Genomic DNA, 21,600 nt, shown 5'->3' with positions numbered 1-21,600 from the left:
TCAAGGATGTGCATTTTCATACAAAATCTCTGAAAGTGTGGTCCGATGGTACAAAACGTTGTCTGGTGGGTGCACCGGTGGTACAAGTAGTGTCTAGAGCTACCACGCGTCACTTGCCCACGGTCAAAACATTTTTGCAGAAAAGTCCTCATTGAATTGCAGAATTTGCGCGCGACACCTCTTTCCTCGCTGCATTGACCGGATCCTGCGGAGGGAGCGGATTTTAACTGTGCGAGTTGGGTTTGGTTGCGCGTCGCAGGATGCTTGTGAGTAAAGTTGTAGGTGCGGCGCAGCAACAATGCTACACTTACGGGCTGGTTTTACGGGATACGAGTTACGGGCAGACGTGGAGGATCGTGGGAAAATTTCAGTTCCTAAAATCACGGGATGGAATTGTTTTGCACCAACCGAACAACTCCACATCATCCCGTAAAAAATTTCCGTAGGAAACTTCCCGTAAGTCTAGCATTTTTGGCGGCGCACCTAGTAGCATCCTGTTGATTCCTTTTTTTTAAACGCGTTATTGATTCTTTGTTGTACTTGCTCCCGTAGCTTTGGTACTTGCAAAACGGATCAGCCCTCAAAGGTGCCACTCCCATTTTGTTCCACCTTTTTTCCTTCGTTTGTTGCTCCTACTCAAACTTTCAAAGATGACTGGCTTTGCGGCGGATTATGATTGTTATTCTTCGTTTAATCACATATGCTTGATTGGTTTAATGTTCATTTTGAATTTAGCATATCACATCGCGCTACATCGACATCAACATTAGTTTAAGTCTCATGCTAATTTTATAAATTTTACTGAGATGAGTGTACTTACTTATATGAGGTTTAAGCCTAATCATTCATGCTAAATTTTAGGCGCGACCAATTTTTGGTGCAGCCCGTGCTACTATGTGCGTGTGCGGAAATTGAACTACGCACGCATTGGCTCGGCTGTAACCAATGTTGTTGCACCGAACCAAACCAAACCCAAGCATCATGGGTGCGCCAATTTTTTGGCAATGCTACCGTTGGCTTAGGACCAATCGTGCCTTATACCATACGTGAGGTAGCTATGATCATGGTAGTTCCTAGAACGGTTGCAGTACATGGAACTAATGATGTATGGACCTTGAAGAATATAATTATACCATGGGGTCTAAGTCTTCATTTGGCCACCAGGAATTAGACAAGTACGCGAGTAGTTTAAGAGAAATCAAATTACAAAACTTTATGGAAAAAACTTTAAGTTTTATATTTTAAAAGATAGGTATGTGAATGAATTGATGTAAATCATGAATCAAAACAAGCTATATTCTTGGTCTTTCATATTGGCTAGACCGCATAAAGAATATATCCACTTCAATAAGTTTTTTTTAGTTTTGCTGTACAATCAAATTTGTTAGTCTAGAAACTAACGACTTTAAACCAGACAAACAATTTCCAGAACAATATTCTCAATGCCCACATAACTGACTTACTTACAACCGAAAAATAGATCATATGTAGATTCTAACTTATCATGAAAATAATATTTATTCTCTCGGCCTTTTCCTACCTCTTTTTGGAGGAACATCTTTAGTCGAGATAATATTGTTAGCAATAAGCCACAAAAAAGACTTTAATTTTTAAAGGAATCTTAACCCATCATAACTTTCTATGTGGCCACTTAACAGTTGATTTTCAGCGCCAAATACATGGAACTAACAAGAATTCCCGAGATTCTGTCAACAACCATCTACAACTATCATCATTATCATTCCACACTATGTCCTTACATTTCTTTTTTAACTCTTGGAATTGTCGTGCAGTCCCCCCAAAAAATTAAGTTCTTCTAATAAACTTAATCAGACCTCAACCTTTACCAAAAACATCAACAACAAAGATATTAGCACTCTCTACTGAAATCAGGCACAAAATCTTAATGGCAACGCTAGCAAGCCTAAAATTCGAAGTGAGGTGTAGACATATTAGCAAGTTATTGATGATATATGTATGCTTATTTATCCTAGAACAAAAAATCCAGCGTCTTCCGGAAGTACTACTCCATTTATCTTATCTTTGCCCAAGTGATTACTAATCATGTAACACGTTTTGTAGTCGAATCCTCTAGTGGCCTATCGTTTTCCTCCTCTCCTTGTACCTCTACTAGACATGGTGAGCACTAGGGCCGCTCAACCGTAATTTCGGCATCGGGTGTCCAATTAGAGAAGGGGCTGGCTGACGGTAACCAAACGGGAATCTTCATTTGTTATACAGAGAGAGAGGAAGAAGCTGTTCGCAAAGGGAAGGACATGTTCGCCATTATCTGTTTTATTCACTGCAGCAGAACGGTCATGTCTCGCCTCCACATTGAATTGTATGAATTGTGCACCCACGAGACAACATTTTGTACCACTACACCAACTTGCACCACCTACCATCCACACATGAAGCAACTCTAACCATATACTGTAGCATTTTTTCGTCTCCATCACTGCTCCAAACGAAAACAAAACGGTATTCACAATAGAAAATGTTATTGTAGAACAAACAACTTTTTTTTCCCATTTCTACATGTATAATTTATGTTTGGTATACAAATAAATACATTTACATTGTCTCACAACAGAAAACTCAACACTAAAGCATCATCGAAGTTAGGTAATGAGTATACTTTCCTACGTCCTTATCGATTTCCGATGTAATACGCAAAGTGAATCTACATACAATCGCAAAGGAACATGACGAACGCAACCCCGCCGTTGAGGCAAGTCTGCGCATCAATGCCATGACTATGTTAAAAAGAAGCAGTCCTCCGAGATGACGCCACGAAGGAGGCATTCCGAATTCACCGACATTTATGCGTGGACGGTAGGCAGGCGGTGCAAGTAGAAGCAGAGGGGTGGCAATGGTTGGGTGGATCCTCCACGACGCCACCAGGTGCAGTGACCCTGCTCCTCTCAGAATATTAACACAACACTTGTTAATATTATTACTGACTGCAAATGTTGCAGCGCTGCAGGTGGCACCAGACAGAGAGAGCGAGAGAGGAGACAGGCAGATTCTGACACCCCACGCAGATAGCCTGCGACCACCCACCACACCTCCACACTCACTTCCGGCCGAGAAATATCGCAGGACTACACGTACTCCACGAACTGGTTTTATACACGTCGGTAGACCACCAGATATTTGCACTGTTGGTCAGCAGTCACATGAGGGACGAGATGCGTATGCCCATCGTGTAGATCCCAACCAGGCTCAGCTCCGTCCGTCCACCAGAGGAGACGCCATGGAAGGTACTGTGCATCCATGTACTGCTCGGTCATACGTACTGCCACACACTTCAGTACTATCACATTTTCACGCATGTATCAGGTACTGGTATGGAGTACTCCAATAGCACGAAAACGATGGGTACCTGAACCCAACTGGGCTTGTGAAGGATGGTTTTCTATCACTAGGGCTCTAGGGTAGATGCTTTGGTCCGTGCGGTAGAGTAGTTGTAGGTTTGCTAGGTTGGGGGACAGGAGAGGCAGCGCCCATCTGCGAAGCCTGCAGCATGGCTGCTGCGCTCTTCTGCCTTTTGTTGCTGCGGTCTCTGACCCCCCGCCAGCTTTACGGAAACTCATAAACAAAGGCAATGCCATGCCAATGCACCCTCTCTGTACAGTCATCTCTGTCACTGTGCACACATGTGTGCCCGTTCAATTTCGATTCAAAGCCAAAGCTCAGCTCACAGGTACCTCCCTGACCAAAAGAAAAGCAAATGGTAAAAGAAGAAGATCATATGTGGTGTGTATGCGTGCGCCTGATACTGACGGTCAAGTGTGACACAGCAGCTGGCCTGCCTGCAGAGCTTGCAGAGGCCAACCAAGTGTAGGCGACGAGGAGGAGACGTAAAGATGAGGAGAGCCGAGCGTACTACTCAACTTGCACACACGTACAAGCTTTTCGCTACTGTTCGTGCATGCCGCTTCCCATTGCCGCTCCATGTGTTCGCACCCACCTTGCGTGTGCCTGCTTTCCTCCTTTTGCTACCGACTTAAGACTTTTTCTTTCTCACGTTGTTATTGTTCTGAAAAAATATTAGTACTGTACTTGTATCGTTAGTTCTATCACTTACACGTAACCTGCATGTACTGCATGGCTGCGTGCACTGTGCGTCTGTTACGTAGACATATAGTTTAGCTTGTCTCGGCAGTCTGAGCAGCCCGATGTAATCACGTAAACGGATCAAATATGTCCATTTCGGAGGTGGTTAAACTCCTAACCCAATTACCTGACGTAAAGTGATCGGATTATACACGTCAACGAATTCCCGACATGAATTTTGGCTGGCAATGCGCGCATCAGCGCGTGTTCCCCTCATCTAACCCAGAGGTTCACCTTCCAGGGAACCACCAAATTGCGTCCCTCCCTCCCCTTGCAACCATAGAGCCACGTCGCCGCCTGCCCTGCCCATCGTCATTACTGACATCGTCTATCGGGTCGTAGCTCGTTGGAGGTCGTAATTGGTGCCATGGCCCTAGAGAGCAGTTGTCGGCATTGCTCGGGGACCCTATTCACCGCATGTCTATTCAAACCCGCCCACCGACATCGACGCCCAATACATGTTCAACCAATTGCGAGGCCAATCTTAAGGTAGGAAAACCTAGTCCATTTGCCTTGGCGTTTGAGCCATGTGGACTAGCCATTGATTCATCCTTGTTGGCCGCGGATGGACCTCAACAAGTCGAGAGAGTTCTTCTTCAACACCTTCATGGACAGCTCGTCGGACGAGGAGTCGGAGTTCATGATTGTTGCGGCCCCTCCCTCATCCATGACCACACCGAGCGGCAAAAGCCAGTGTACAAGGGCTCGAAGGGCCAATGCGGTGCAATCGAGAGGCTAGCTGGATTACTTCAGCTGGATTACTTCAGCTGGATTACTTCTACCCCAGCTGGATTACTTCTACCCCACGAAGCCGATCTTCACGGTGAACATGTTCCGGCTCTGCTTTTGGATGTCAAGAAACTTGTTCATGACTATTCTACGAGGTGGCAGGGACTACGAACCCTACTTCAGATACAAGCCTCGATGCCACTAGTAAGCTAGACTTTACCTTTTACCGAAACTTCCGCATATATTCGTAATCTAGGGTTCAACCATTGAGGAGTGCTTCCATTTTATTGTTTACTATGTTTTCTATTTTTTTTCCCTACATTGCATGTGAATTATGTCGTTTATTTGGATGTAATAAAACTACGAAGCTTGCTAAATTTATTTGATTACAACATTATATTTTCCTATACATATGAGGAAGTTGTATTTAAATGAGGCAAAATAAATTAAAATGGACCAGCCGGAGCAAAATGCGTTGGGCTGCTACGGAAAAATATGGACACATGATCATTTTCCTGTTCATGGTCCGTGGTAAACGGATCATACACATTTTAGGTCTGAGATGCGTCGAGCCTCGAGAGGCCCTAGACCAAACCTGAAATAAGAATCTGACGGGACAGAGACGTCCGGTCACGTACACACCCGAGCCAGGCTTAGGTTTGTACTTTTCCTTTCCTGATAGTACAAAACCAAAAGGTGATACTGTACCACTGTAGAAAATCTCAGGCACCGTGGACTAGTCTTTGCATCCACAGTATATGTAGGCCACACGGCCCGCCAAGTAATAAAAAGATGATCCATCTTATGAACTTAAGCAACACCATTATGAGGCGCCAAAAGTACCCTATCTGGAAGCTCTGTTCCATGCCTGCAGAGGTTAACCGCAATGATTAAATTAGCCATGAAACATGGTTTTGCAGCGCGTTGCACCTGCGTCCCGGTCGAGTACTTGATCGGTCAAAGTAGAGGGGGAAAGAGAGCGCGTGGCGTGCCCACTGACACCAGCACTTGGGGCCCAGGTGCCAAGGCTTGCCTGCACTGTGGGCCGGCCGGCCCCTGGGGGCTCAGATCAGCCAACCCACTACTGACCCAGTGATCAATGGCTATCAGACACCACACGCGCTGCTGACTGGTGAATGAGGGCCACTTCTTTTCGGCTTCTTCAGCGGCTTCTGGAAGAAGCTTCTCCCCACCAGCTTCTCCCAGAAGCTCGAACCTCAAATATGTTCTGGCTTATAATCTTATTTAGCCTAAACTAGAATATAAGCCAGAAATTTTTTAGGGTCCGGGCTTCTGGGAGAAGCTTCTGGGAGAAGCTTCTCCCAGAAGCCACCGGAGAAGCCCAAAAGAAGTGGCCCTGAGTCCCCTGCGATGATGATGATGTGGCTTGACCCTTGAGAAAGAGAGCACCAAAGAATAGCTTGTTTTTTGGGATATATCTTTTCTTGGTTCGTGTTGGGAAGTCACCCAGAAGCTTAGTTCTTTTTCTTGTTTTTGGTCTCCAATGCACCTGACCCTTCTTGTCTCTTTTCTGCAGGAAAAAGAGGTGAGGTGATACTGATGAGTCCTGCCTGTCTTTTGGCTGTGACGGGGCAGGGCGGTCAGGGATATGTTGCATGGACTCAGACTTGCAAAGCACTCTTTCGCAGGCCCCCAAGGATCCAGTGATAGGTCTGTTATCGTAAGTACAAGGTTTCTCACTGTCCCGGTCTTCTCTGCTCCTTTGACTATGTGTCATGGGCTCATGCTCAATGAAATATTATTCAGGATAATCTCGATTTGAAGACTGAAATTGTAGAATAGTATATCTTCTTTTATTTCTATTGCATTAGGGGAGAGTAAATGTGTCCACAATGTAAGAGTGTACGTGAAAATGTTGAGGATCCAACAAATATGAGAATTTTTTGTTCCCCACCCACATTTAGCCAAATATGCATGGTAGACATGCCAGCCAAATATGCTCAAACTTTTTTTCCTGAATGTGAAAAGACTTGCTTTGCTGCTTTAATTCGAAAAAAAATACGTTGGAATTTGAGTTTTCTTTACCGCATGATTCGAGCATGCCTCGTCGTATTGTCTACCCAAAAGCAACCAGTACCCTTTGCTCTTCGCAAACCTCATCTTCATTCCCACGGTGTGAGAAGAGAAGGTTCCTCCAGGTGCTGCCGGTACTCCATCTCAAAACTCAGTTTGGATACCAGGGCCAATAGCTAATTATTTAATTGTGAAATTAGAGTTGGCTCTCCTAAATCCATGTCAAAACCTGGTATATCAATGTATGGGTATCCATATCGCCTGCACTCGCATTGTCGTCGGCAAGGTGATCCCCATGTCAAGGCTGACCGCTCCACATCACTCCTCGATCGGCAGCAGCAAAGGCAATCGCTTGAACCGTGGTCATTGAACAAGATCTCCTCTAGGTAGGATTTCTGTTTTGCACCTAAAGGGGTATTTGCAATTGATCTTTGTGTTTGAGTTTGCCCAAGTTTAAAGCTGGAGGAGAGAGATTGTACTGCAGCAAAGGCGGTTAGAAAACCGCAAAGTCACCATCAAATCTTCCTAAGCAGCTGCCGGCCCCAAACCCTGCACTTTGATCCTCCCAATCCCTGCTGCCGCCCGGTATTAATTTCGCCCGCCCACAATAGAGGAAGAATGACGAACGAAGCGCGCTATGATCGATCCTGACCGATCATCGGTGCCGAGAGCAGCACGCAGTGATGCCAGTCGCACATGCCGTGTCCCCAACGCGGACGAGCGAGCGGGTGTTGAGTCAGGACGCAGGACGGCGAAGGCGGCTTGTCCGTCCACCAGCTCACCGCACTGCACGCATGCAGGAATGCAGGATGAGTCAACAACGGGGTCACAAGAGAACAGAACAGGCAACCCTGCAAGTCGCACGGCCAGTGTAAATGTAAGGCTTGGCGTCAGTGAGATTCAGTGTCACAGGTGCATGTCATACGCGCTGCAGTACGCTTCTCTCTCTACTAGTATCTCAGATCTCTGTGCGGCTGCAGCGTGCACGGGGCTGGCCACTGGCGCGGATGCATGCATGCGCGCCTTCCCGGTCAGTGTGTGCTGCTTGTCATGGGTTTTGCCGGCCGCAGCAGCGTGGTAAATGGGAGATGCCCTGGGTAGGTAGCTGGAGGTGGCGCCTCCGGATCGCCATCGTTTCTAGACGACGAACTGGCATCGTCAGCGGCGATCAGCAAAACGAGCCACGACGGAGTGGGGCGGCGGGGTTTCTTCAGTGCGGCAGGACCTGGACACGCGCAGGCACTCAGACTGAGGCAGCATGAGGGGTCGGACCAGCATCGTGCAGACTGGAGGAACAGTGTGCGTGCACTACGGCGGAACCGCTCCCACACAATAACTGCTGCGCGTTCAGGTCGGCCATGCTGGCCGGATCCGGGGGAGGCCGGCGGTCAAGGCTCAAGACCTTCCCGTTGGATCGAACCGGCGCAGGGCCTACATGGGTCCAGACCATGGTCGAGTCGAGGATGACACGATCAGCGTTCCTCGTGGAACGTCGAGATCGGTTCACGTGTGGTGTGCCCTGCTGGTACTTACACGTGAAACACAGCCGCGTAGTGTGTTTTCGGCATTCCACGGACAACACGTACCGTCTGATGCCACAAACCGGTGCCCTGTAGTGGCACAGATCCGTAACGCTGGCTGCACTGCATGGTGGGAGGCGAGGGGCAGACGCTCCGGCGGTAGTGGCATCAGGGGGCAGCGCCGCAGCGTCTTTCCTGCCATGCCTGCCTGGCCGATGGTACGTGTGCGTACCACCACACCGCATGGCGCCACTGCCGAGCGGCACATGCAGCTGCGATGGGGCGGTCAGAAAGGCTGCAGGCAAAGCAGACGAGACGACCACCGGTTTCAAAGCGCTATACTACTTGTGGCAGGCACATTCACTGCTACCGCCCCACGGCCAAGGATCTTTCCCTGCACACGCGACGCCACTTTGCGTTGCGTTGCAGACTCCGTCACTGTTGCCGCTCTTCTATCATCTACCAGCTTGGGTTGTTCATCAAAAACAAAGTCCAAATCAGCCTTCTTCCCGGCCTGACTTCAGGGTCCAAATCAGCCTTCTTCCCGGCCTGACTTTAGGGTCCAAATCAGTCTGCCATGCCCGACCTGCAGGACGGTACACTTAGGTTAAGACAGGGCAGGCGCCGTGTAGCTGCAGCTACACGACTCGAGGCACACCTTTCTAGACCTTCTCACTTTGACTATAACAGTACAAATTGCGGCTATCCATCCCAGTAACCAGCACGCTGTAAAAACATGGCCTACTGCTACAACTAAAATCAGCAATGATGGTCGTCCCAGCAGCAATAGTCCGCACAACCTGCAGCTGCGACCTAATGTGTCGTCAGCAAATTAACTTCGGCTACAAAGGAAGCCATTCGAACTTTATCATGACATGTCCTGCAAATACACTGTCAATGTTCTCACTGCATGGGGACAAGGCGAAGCAGGACAGTCAGAATATCTAACAAGAGTTGTTGAGACTAGTAATATCCAGCTTCCTGCTACAGGAGTCTTGAGCAAAACAGTCATGGTTTTTCAAAGTCCCATGTACGAGTATATCACACTTACAACTGTTTGTACACGAAATGCCACGCTGCAAAACTGAGATACAGAGTCCTTTGACATTGCATCACTTCTACTCTAATATATTCTTAAATAACAGTTTTCTTCCTCTCTTTTTTTTCCTCCCCTTATAGGAACTACAAGCTGCACCGCATGGACCATTGGCATACATGCATTGTATGATGAACAAACCAGAGGTTTTTTTCTGTGGCAAGTGCTACTGCCTACAAAATCTTTTCATGGAGTAGCACAGCCAAGCAACAACTAATTTACAACAGCAGCCCGAGGGGCAGCTTCTGGTTTAACATTACCTGGATCCCAATAATCTATAACTTCGCCAACAGTATATGGGTTGTCCGACCTTGCAGCTTCTAACCCACTATGAGCTGCCCAAAGGCAGTTCATATTTTTCTACGACCATATGTACAGTTGAGCTCAACGTCGAAAAGCTGTAGCACAAACGGATACATCAGATTTTTTCTCAAGATGTACAGTTTTAAAAAGCACTGATACAACATAATTTGACTAAATCATCCATGCAGACATGCAGTACTCTTTAACCTTTAAAGCTGGTAAAAAAGACAGTTGACTACAGATTCGGAAAAGCGATAAAGCTGATAAGGCAAATGTTACCACAGGGAATTTTCTGTCACCTGATTGAAAACATAGGATCTATGTTTTCGGGTGGATCAAAAGTCACAACCAAAGATACAAACCTAATAAAGTTATGGTCCTCTACTTAAGGGCTAAGGAAAATACCCCAAGTGCATGTAACCATTGTTTTGCGAGCAGGAAAAGAAGTGATACATCGTAGTACAAAGAGCAAAGGTAAGTTTTTGCACCTTGGAAAAATCATGTCGCTGATGACATAGTCAAGCCATTAAGAGAGACTCAGTCCTTCTGATAAAAGGAGAGGACTAGGTCGGTATGTACCGAGAACAATTGTGTGTCTACAAACAGCTGCCAACAAAAAAGAATGAACTGTGAGTATATGTTTTCATCATAAATATAATACGTAAGGTGACAAAATGGATTCCTGAACAAGATGTATAAACTCGAGATTGCTTAAACTGAGAATCAGGATCTCCAACTTTTTTCCAACTGTGGCACTCAAACTACATTGAAGATAATTTTTTAAAAAAAGGAAGGTCGCAATTTACCTTCATAAAGGGCCTATCCCGGGTTGGAAAAGAACCGATGAAGCTCTCTCTTAAAATTAATGAAACCTGTGTAAACAAAGCAGAAACCATTCAGCAGTTAGGAAGTTCAAAGCAAGTTAGCAACCAATACTCTACACATAGTGACATTTAGAATCTGGTAATTATTTTATGTCAACAACAGACTAAATTAGTAACGAGTGTGCTACACTTGCACACAGCTGCTGATAAGTTCCCTTAGTAACACTGGACCAAAAAACAATTTGCCCAACAAATAAATGGTACACGAGAATATCCAGACTGCATTTTGATAACATACCTTGTCATTGTTGGATTGCACATTGGTAATCGTGTGAGATCTTAGGTTGGAGCACAGAGAATCAAGATAGGATCTAAGCACTGCCAAGAAACCTTTGGCCGCTTCGACCTGCATGCTCAGAAGTTCAGAATCATGTTAAAGCCTTGAACTAAACTGTAAGTTCACACCTACAGAAATAAGGGATCCCAATGAACTGCGACTACTATGAAAACAAGGCCAGTCCTTAATGAAAATCGGTTGGGATATGTTATAGTACTTGAAATACCAGGCAGAGTAACAACAGTTCTTATGCAATAACCCAAAGAAGTTAGATAACTATGAAGGCGGAACACAATTATCTGAACAATAGCAAAATGCATTCTCGGAACTTCAATAAACATTCAAAATAAGATAAAGGCAAACCACAAACCTGGGCGTCTGTGCATTCATAGACAGGGCGTTTTCTTGCGAGATAACTTTCTCCCACAAGTCTTGAATGATACGGGCGCAAATTAGAAAGCAACTCTCTCTGTTGCGGAAGTTGCGGGAGTGAAGCAGATTTAATCTACATCAGCCATGAATTTGTTCATCAGTAATAGCTTTTTGCATTATTCAAATCATTAATGAACCTATGATACTAAAGCATTTGATGTTTTTAAAAATGATACTGCAAGCACATCTCATCTCATGATGCACAACTCTAATCAACAAGCTTTGTAAAATGAACTAGAAACCAAACACTGATAACAACACTGCTGTGTGCATAATTTATCTCCAGAAAGTAACAGGGCACCGCAGGTAAATAGAAGGTAATACACTTTGCAGGCACCTGATTCTTGTTGGCATCAATAATGACGGCATTTGCTAGCCTGGATTGCAGATCAGATGTTTTCTGTACACCAACCTAAACATGACATTGTCTGTTAGTTGTGGATCAGAATGTTAAATTAACTCGATTAAAATTGATGGTGACATGCCAAATCACAATCAAATGGTCAAATATACAGATCACTAACTCCCACCAGGAAGTTTATAGGTTAAAAAAAATATCACTACCATTTCTCCATTATTCTCTCTACTTCAATCAAAACAAACAAAAATGCCAATTAGCCCAGGAACTCACAATGTATGGAACAGGCGCATCCAGAAAATCGAGCATGTCATTTGGCAAAACCTGGATGCAATGATGCAGAGTTCACAAGAGTTAAGCTTTAATATATTGCCTAGCCATGAGTTCACTAGAAAGGAAGAAAATAAGTACCGGTATGAGTAGACTTTGCCACTGGTATGGTCGTATTAGAGGTATCATGGACAAAACTGAAGCCGAAAGCATTCCCTGGTCATCAGAAAATTGTCAGAGCTTTACAACAACGTTCATCAATGTTGAATTCTTGCTTTTCACCAGCAAACAGCTAAATATACTCTACTGAATATTATTTGAAGCAAAACAATGAATACATAAGTTAAGGTTGGCACCCGAGGATTCAGTTAGCCATGGAAAGTGAAAGACAAAGGTGGATGTAAAGCATATGACATGATTGAAAGATCCATGAATAAGGTTTATACTGGTTACTAGGGGGCATTAACTGATCCCATTGAAAATATGGCGAAGTGTTTGACAAAGTCAAACTTCATGTTTATCTTGTTGTTTAGCAAATTCTCTTCTTGTAACTAGTTGCTCTATGAGAATTTATCTTCATTACAGAGGCAAAGTAAATGAGAAAAAGAAAGCTGGTAAAAGCCAAGCATATAGAGATGAGATATATGAAACATTGTTCAATTATCCAACATGCAATGGTTAGTCTTGTTCAAATGGTAAGGGGTAGTTGCTAGAGTTGCTGTAGCTAATGCACACGCAATTAAGCAGAAGATACTGCGGTAATCTTAATGTTCTTTATTAAATAATAACTCATGTATGATTGTTCTATTGTTGTAACAGAAAATGATAAGCTAAGTCATAGGTAAATTTTAACTAGTGTGTATAATATAAATACAAAACAGAATTTTGAAGGCCAGAACATTGTTAGGCTCGGATCAATACCAAATTAGAACAGACAATAACAATCTGTTTCTCCAGGAGCGCTGCAGCAAAAAGTGACATGACCTGCCAACAAAATAAATTCAAAGTTTGTAATTGCAGGTAAGTGTCGATCACAAGCCATTTAAGGACAGAATAAGTTTTTACTAAATTATATTTTTTATTATTATTAACTTGGTCAAACTTAGATGCCGACTTTTGACAAAAATTTATTTTGGAACGGAGGGAGAAGGAATTAATTTCTTGACAGGGGCGCTTTCATATTCTACAAATTTTGATGTGTGTTTCCAACAACAGTTTCAAGCAACTAGAGGGATAGAAGGATCAATAGGTCTTTCCCAAATGAGCTATATCATCTCAGGACATGTTTGGATTGTGGTCAAAAGCTACCCTACCAACATTTTGGTCATAGCCAAAATTTTGGTTCATTTTTGGACGATGGACAATATTTTGGCATGCCAATACTCCTTTATCCACTCTAGTTAACCTGATCCAGAATTTTGGCAACGCAAACTTGGGCTAAAACCCTAAAACAAAAACGCCGTAAGTTATGGGTACTTACATGTTCCAACCTGAGGCATCCACATAGGGATGCAACAGCCCATGTGGATAAAGCAGTCGATTCCTCCTCAGCATAGAGTGCATTGCGCATCTGAAAAAGGGGTAGATTTGTCACAAGCATATTAGTATATTCTTATATTTCCTCATGCTATATATAATAGATGTAGTTCATCAGTCATCACACCAAGTAGGTCAACACCAAATGCATATTCTGGCAATGCATCAGATGAATTACCTCAGCCACCTCTAAGCTTGTATCACGCGACCGGAGATCAATAGTCGACCCAGCAAGATGAAGAGCGGTTTCACCTGGCCGGTGAAACTTCAAAGAATGTAAGTGCTCCAACGGATGAAAATTAAGTGATGAACCCCTGGTCGGACACTGCAACTGGTAGTACTGGCAGACGACTTGCAGAGATCCATATTTTTTTGCCTGGAGGAAACATCGGGTCACACAACAAATCCACAAGAAGAGAAGCTGAGCAAAAAAAAAAAAGCATAACTTCATGCATACAGAACCTTAGCCCATTGCAATATACTGTTGTGCCCAACTACATCCCCATGTCCGATAGAAGATGGCTCCTCCAAATCCATGTCATGGGTATCATTTCTCGAATTTATGCTTTCAGAAGGAGAATCTTGGGAACTGCAGACAATAGTGGAAACCGCTTACGAATCTAATCAGGGGCTGATGTCCACATAAAATGAAGTTTGAAAACAAGTTGAAGTCATGCTTCACAGTCACATTGTGCCAACAGTTAATACCAGACATAACAAGTGGATCTGAGGCGAAGGTATTGGAATTAAGAATGTCTTATGAATCTAATAAGGGGCTGATGCTCACGTAAAATGAAGTATCAGAACACGTTTAAGTCATGCTTCGCAGACACAATGTGTCGACAGTAAGTAACAGACATAACAAGAGGATCTGAGTCAAGGGTATCAGAATTGAGTACAGCATAAAGTTGATTGAATGATTCTGTCAGTATCTGGTTATATGTCAAGTGTTATTAGCAACATTTGGGTTAAGACTGGGATGATTGTTATATCAATGAACAAACTAAGAGAATCTACCTAGCAAAATTAAGGTTTTAAGCGCGATGAGGAAAATCCCCAGCTTGCTAGAACCTAAGTATCATAACCATACCTTGGAGGCGATTCAGAACCTTCACTAAGGCGTGACCGTATAAGCGGCAAAATAGTATCATTGACAAAGATATCAAGTTCTCCATCATACACAATTTCATGAGAAAAATCCCAATTTTTCTCAGTGTCAGATTCATTTGGAATAACAGGTGTAGAATCCAGTTCGTGGGTCTTGACTCCAGATACATCAGTCGTTGCATCGTCTGAAACATTCAAATTTTTCTCGGCATCGGATTCATTCGGAACAACAGGTATAGAATTCAGTTCATGTGTCTTAACTCCAGACATATCAGTCGTTGTATCGTCTGAAACACAATTGTCAGGCTCTTCTGCAGTATATGAAACACAATTGTCAGGCTCTTCTGCAGTATCACACTGAGTAGCCGTTCCTGTGGCAAGATCATTCTGTCCTTCGAGAGGAGAACCACTTTCCTGTTGGCCTTCTTGGGAGATGAAGTCCAGTTGGTTCTCCCTACACCCAGAACTGCTGTCTGTGTCGGACAGCTGCTTAGAAACATCCATATTTGGTTCGGAGGATATTTCTACTATCGTACCATCAAAATACAGTTTCTGTCCTACAACTTCAGTGCCTTCACGACTATTATCATCCTCACATATTTCCTCCGGTGATAACGAATTTAGCATGCTAACACCATCCGTGAGCCATTCAAGTCGTTCTTCCATAAGAATACTGCATAAGAAATACAGCAGACACTTATGGTTATGGGAGGCAGATGAAAAGGGTAGACTATTAATATTGAGTGTGATAGCATCAACAACACACACAAACACAGTAATGTTTGACAAAGACTAAGAGGCTAAGACAAATCAAACCAATCATGCAGGCTTCTGGATGTAACTTTTTTTTCTCGAACACACGCCTAGACGTGTGTCTTTGTATATTAGAAGAATACCGTCAAGATGACGGGAAAGTTACAGCGTTGGTAGCAAGGCTACAGCAGAAGGCAAAAGAAAAAAAAACAAAGAAACAAGAGAAGAACACAAGAGAGAACAAAACAAAATATATACAAGGGTAACATTCTGTTAGCCTGCAATGTTTGCTCAGGTAGCTTCTGGATGTAACCTTATAATACAGTAAAACAGAAACTTCACATGAGTGACTTCCAAAGTAAGACCTTGAAGAACTTTGAATTGAGAATCACATGGAGAAAGTAAGTACACAAGAAAACACATATAAATGCAAAGCACATCAACAAATGAAAAATTTAGATACTGTAACTAGAAGACTAGAAAGTACTATACAAAATCCAAACCAGATGTACTAGTTGCATGGACGGAACTATACTATTATAACCAAGAGAAGAAAATCAACGTGTAAAGATCATCAATGGAACAGAAAGCTCTCGGATTAAGGACTAAAAAAGGCAGGTGAATTGAATAACTTGCAAACGATTTGTTTTGAATAAAAGCATAATTACATTTCCATTTCTACCATCCCACGAAATTTGACAAAGTAAGAGACTTAAACTGAAAAGAGAACTTCAGATATTAATAAGAACCATTAAGATAACAGGAGAAGGTGGTGAGCACGCTACCTCTGTAGCACCCCAAAATGCAGTTCAAAGAATGGCAGCCTAGACAGGATGCAATAACATCTGGGTGTGGTTACTACATAACGACTGAGGCGTGGAAATACAGGCTTTTCATTCGTTAGCATCGAAACTAGCTTTGAAGGTCTCTGTACAATCTCTTCAACCAATACACAACATCCATATAATGTAGGGTCATCGGCAACCTGCAATCTCTCAATGCTCAGCGCCCTCATACAGTGAATGGGTACAAAAGAAGAAATATGTAAATATACCTGTAACCGGAACACAAAAGATTGATTGCTTTCTTTGAGCTGTTCCTGAAATACGCAACAAAAAATGTCTAAGATTCACAACAAAAACCTTGAATAGACTAGGTTAAGCTTGCTTATGAGTAAACATGGACTCTGACAAACTGTAAATCTTGTGCATAGTTCGCAATGTGGTTTCAGGAGTAATTATGAGACTTGTCGAGTAAATAGGTATAAACTCACTGAAGAATAAAACACAAACTGAGTTGAGAAACAGCTACCTGCCCTAGGAGGATTTCGTTCAGCTCACTGAATGAAGGAGTCCGTTCAACAGCATTAACCTAATACAAATGTAAATATAGGTAAAATATTTGGTGAGAAGTGTTTATATGATCTTCTCTAAAAGCTTAGCTCACAATGAAGAAACATAGATGGCATGACCCTAGTTTAAGTCATGGAATCAGGATATGGACCATATTCAGCCCACAAAAGTTTGAACTTACAGATTTGCCCCCAACAGAAACTAAATTATATGTCACTGAGATTTTCAAGACTTTTTGTAGGAGAGCACTGAAGCACGCAAGTAAGATCCGATATAGACAACATTGTAATGGAGCCTACAAAAATTGTGTGGGTCGGCGGGGGAATGACCATTACTGAAACTTGAAAGCCTTAGCATATGAAAGCCTTAATGACCAATTCTAGTTTCACTGCTGTTATTGACTAAATCTCGTGGTACTGGCATACTGCTCATTCTGATTGCGTAGTTACTTGCCACTGCTGACATGTCATTGTATTTCAGAAATAGTCCAAATGATTGCATGGACCACAGCCCATAGAGAGATTTTGGGCCTTCAAACCGTCCAATGGACCCCTTGAAGAGATTTTTGAGGATGATATTGCATATGTGGTGGGCGTGGAGACAACTAGGCTGGTGACTCAGCATAGGGTGACATGCCAACAAGTTATGCGAACTAACTTTTTTTACTTTCTCATCTGTCTTCTTTTCCACTTATCCCCCTTTATTTCCTACACATGGAGTGCTGTATATTTTTTCCTTGTCTTATAATTTGCAATACGGCTGGTAATTTACAGTATTGTGATCTGACCCAAAGCAGCATAACATTATTTAAGCACAGTACAACAAAGTATTACCTATATATGAAGCCCCACAAAAATTAGTAAAAAACAAAGTCAAAAAAAAATTGTTGCAAACTATTACTACAGAGAATTACTAAGTATCAGTGTTATGTAGTTCAAATGTGACAAACCTGTGCACCTCCAGGAAGGCAGAACGAGACGATATCCTTGTACTTGAGTGGAAGAGATCTTTCCGGAGGGTATGTAAAAAGAACCTAAGGACAAGAAAATAAGTAGCAAAAGGTTTATTCTGGAAATAAAACCAAGGAGAGAAGAAATGGAAGTTCAGAAGCATGGAGGAAGGCAGCAATATGACCGTCTCTTTTCAAAAAAAAAAAATTTGCAGGGTTGTTAACATGAACCAATAGATGAGGTGAGTGATAACCTGAGGTTCCAAATTTGATACGGCGTGAACTTGGTGGTGGTTGTTGCCAAATATATTTCTGGATTTCTTTGCATCATCATCGTTTCTCCCTAGAGCGATGTTTTCTAACTCATGGATATCTGCCTGAGGAGGAAGCCCCACAATCACTATGCTCTCAAAAATATGTGATGGTTCTTTGATGCACCGATTGCCCTGTTCCAAAAAAAAAAGGACCATGCTCTCAACATTTGCCACAAGTTACCAGCCCTGCCAGATTCAAAATGCTAGGCCTTTTCAACAAGGAGCAGTCGGCCAAATAACTATCTATTGCACTTAGGTTGGAATTTTGAGAAGAATCCTGAACAAACAAATCGTGTGTCAAGCATAAATAGATACTTCTACTCTTGTGTAGAAGGTACTAATCATCAGTAATTCTCCTTGATATAAATTTATGAGACCACTTCAGCAGATGACTAACAAGAATATACCAACAACAGAATAGCTCTCACAACTCATAAGTCAACTGGTGTAAACCTCTGACCCAAGCACGACAAATTATACATAATCAATTCTAAGTAATTTAGCAATAATTGACTGCCGGATAGGCTCCTGAGAAAAGTGAAGTGCCAAATTTTTTTTTTTAAAAAAAAACAGTAATAGGAGTCCACAGGTCCCAAACAAATAACTTCCTCTGATATTGTACTCTCACAGACGACATTACATGATTGTAGATATTGGAAAGAACAATGTTAATCAGTTTATCAAATACATACTGTTAAATAATGAAATGGCGGCGACAACACCAAAACAAATAGTTAGTCTGGACACTAGAGCAACATAGATTGCAAAACAAATGTCACTTATGCTGTGTTTGGTTGCAATGAATTGGGCTCTGAATTGAGAAATCTGGAATTGAGGATCCAATTCTACTGTTTGGATGTGCTAGATATTGGTGTGTGGAATTGTTGCCCAATTCTAAGCAGAGGCCCGCGCGGGGCAACTTTAGCTGTGGCCCAATTCAGAGCTCTCGACCTCCGTATTCGCTCGGAATCGAGCGACGGGTCGCTCTCCCGAAAAAAGAACGAGCTCTCGCGACTCCTGCTCCGTTCCCGTCGTCGCCACCAGGAACCTTGCCGCCAGGTACGTCGCCGCCCACCCTCTCTCCCTCCGTCCCAACTCCTAGTCTAGTCTATGTGAACTGCAAGCATGAGTATTACGGTTGAATGATAGCTGCAACTGAAGATACTTTTAGTTTGTCACTAAACAACAATACAAAATAAATGTGGTTTTGTTTTCATACCTATTAGTTTAAAAAGCAAGGTACCATATCAATGATTAGTATTACAGCTCTGGCTAAGAACCTTAGCTAACCAGCAGAGTATACCCCACATTTCCACAGAAAGTAGAGCACAATAGATAGACATGAATTCAACATAGGTAGAGAGGGACATACCAATGACTTGAGCTGGAACCTCGACCACTGCCGCTTGTGTGTAGTGAGAATTTCTGGATTGTACGTTCCAGACACTTCAGGTGAATTTGAAAACCCTTTCATGATTTTCGAAAATTGCTGCTGCAGCTTCCGCATCGGGCTGCCGCTCTCTTCTCCAGAGGAATAGACCACAGATGGCCGTGTCGACTGCACGGTGGCAGCTGAAGCAGCAGAAATAAATGCTTTCGCAACCTCTTCAGTTGTTTGCATCAGGTGCGCCGCGTTGAATTTGATCCCTTCGGACTCGTCATTCTGGTTCACCATCCTAAATGCCTTTCACTCCTGCAAGCATAATCGTTTCATTAGTTTCATTGAGAGCACACATCCATCCACACAGCATCAGGAAGTAAGCATTATACAACGGAAGCAGTTATAATCACATTGGGTTTAGCTTCTTTTAGATAACTTGATGTTTTGCTGTCTACGTTTCTCTTTATATATTTCTCACGCTCACGAATGATATGAAAGGTATCCCACGGGAGAAGGGAAGTACGAGATGAAAGGCGAGAGGAGAGCAATTGCATAAGATAACCTGTCTGCATTCATCCCAATACTTGTAGTGAACTAACTACTTTCCACATCATCCTGAAAATAATCACAAGCATATCAACGGCAGACAGAGCCCTCAGCCATGTCTAGCAAAATTTGACTGGACTGAAGCTATCACCCACAGAAACTAGGGGTTTTCAATCCTAAAAGAACTTATAATCGCATTGGGTCCAGCTGCTTTTAGATAACTGGATCTTTGGCTATCTATACTTGTCCTCACTTTTATTGTGACGCTCACAAATGATATGAAAGGTATCACCAGAAAACTAAATACAACAATTGGATAAGATAACTTGACTGCATTTCATCTCAATATTCAGAAAAGTAATAAACTAACTCATCTCCACATCATCCATAAAATAAGCAGAAGCACATCAGCCGCAGGCCGAGCCCTCAGCTGTGGCTAGCAAAAGGTGAGGAGCATCCCAGTATGATCATGACCCAGCTGTAGCACCTTCCCAACAAGTAATCCATGTTCCTCAGCTCCGAATTAGCTGGACTGGACCTATCTGTGTTTTTCCAATCCTATATGTAAGAGGAGCACACGTAAACTGGTGACACCTACCTGGTACAGGGCAACAAATCAGCTTGCATCTCACTCTACCATCCAGCAAGAAAGGGAAAGCTATCTACTAACAAAACTGTCTGTACTTTGCATAACGGAAAAGCGCTCCACTGGGCTAACAAGTCACTTTTCCGGCGGTATCAACCAAGTCACTAACAGTCCAAGAGCATACGGCGGAATCTGAAAAGCAGCATCTGGAATCAGAGAATCCCACATAATCCAATAGTACCAGAATTATTGACCTCTCTGTTTCCTTAAGACTGCCATCGATTTCTCTACCTAGGAATCGCACAAGACCACCCACCCGATCTCCGGGTTTGACCTCGGGGTCGCCCAGATAGTCGACCGAAATTGGGTCGTGTTTGACCCCCGGCCGCTCCGAAGTCCAGACCCTCCCGCCGCGGCAAGCGCAAGGCAATCGGCGGCGCGTAGAGGCTAGCGGGGATTGGGCGGCCAGGACGGCAGGCAGATGGTTCCGGAAACTGACAGCAGAGACTCCGCCGAAGGATCGACGAAAACGGCCGGAAAAGAAAAGATCCGGGCTAGGGGATAGGGGAATCGGCACCTGGTGTGGGCGCCGCCGCGGCGGGGGGTCTCGGAAGGTTGGGCCGGCGCGCCTCGTCGCTGATCCCCTTGCTGGTGGTGGTGCTGTGTGCGCCGCCGCCGCCTGAATGGACCGGCCGGTCTTCCCTGTCCTGGCCTGGGCTGCCTACTTCCTTTTCCGCGTGCGGGTTAATGGATCCGTTGTTATGGCATGGGAGAGAGAGTTTAAGTGGCCTCCTGATTTGGTTTGTTTTTGGTTTGGTTTGGGCAGATTTCGAAAGCGAGCTTGTCGTGCCCGACTGGGACTCTCGCTGCTGGCGCAAACGAACTGGGCCCCACCACCTCTCGCTGCCTGTGGGGCCAGGGAAGCGTCGGGGTTGACCCCATGATGGCCGTGTGGCATGCGTGTGTGTCGCTCGCCGCCACGTCATCGTTTTGAGAAGGCGTGGACACCACTGGGCGGAGCCAGCGCTGCAGAAGGCAGAAGCTGCTACTGTGT

General features: G+C 43.8%; 1 protein-coding gene across 2 annotated transcripts; it reads right to left on the bottom strand.

Annotated features, from left to right (window-relative positions):
• Positions 1–9,343: 9,343 nt before the first annotated feature.
• On the bottom strand, positions 9,344–21,155 carry LOC124693353. Of its 2 annotated transcripts, none has more exons than XM_047226832.1 (20): positions 21,124–21,155; positions 19,406–19,726; positions 17,974–18,165; positions 17,720–17,803; positions 16,730–16,789; positions 16,473–16,517; positions 16,204–16,403; positions 14,649–15,338; positions 14,021–14,147; positions 13,737–13,934; positions 13,503–13,592; positions 12,944–13,006; positions 12,164–12,238; positions 12,026–12,076; positions 11,732–11,806; positions 11,333–11,467; positions 10,924–11,031; positions 10,608–10,673; positions 10,290–10,407; positions 9,344–9,896 (listed from the first exon to the last, which is right to left on the bottom strand). In XM_047226832.1, exons 2-19 carry the CDS (start codon positions 19,706–19,708, stop codon positions 10,339–10,341), a joined length of 2,631 nt encoding a protein of 876 aa, XP_047082788.1. In that variant the 5' UTR covers positions 19,709–19,726; positions 21,124–21,155; the 3' UTR covers positions 9,344–9,896; positions 10,290–10,338. The 2 variants fall into 2 exon arrangements, with proteins under 2 accessions (XP_047082788.1, XP_047082787.1); XM_047226831.1 differs by lacking the exon at positions 21,124–21,155 and adding an exon at positions 19,977–20,938.
• Positions 21,156–21,600: the final 445 nt, after the last annotated feature.

Source organism: Lolium rigidum, chromosome 2 (assembly GCF_022539505.1).
Source record: "Lolium rigidum isolate FL_2022 chromosome 2, APGP_CSIRO_Lrig_0.1, whole genome shotgun sequence".
Taxonomy (NCBI): domain Eukaryota; kingdom Viridiplantae; phylum Streptophyta; class Magnoliopsida; order Poales; family Poaceae; genus Lolium; species Lolium rigidum.
The sequence above is the reverse complement of the archived record's forward strand: the minus strand, read 5'-3'. Positions and strand labels throughout refer to the sequence as shown.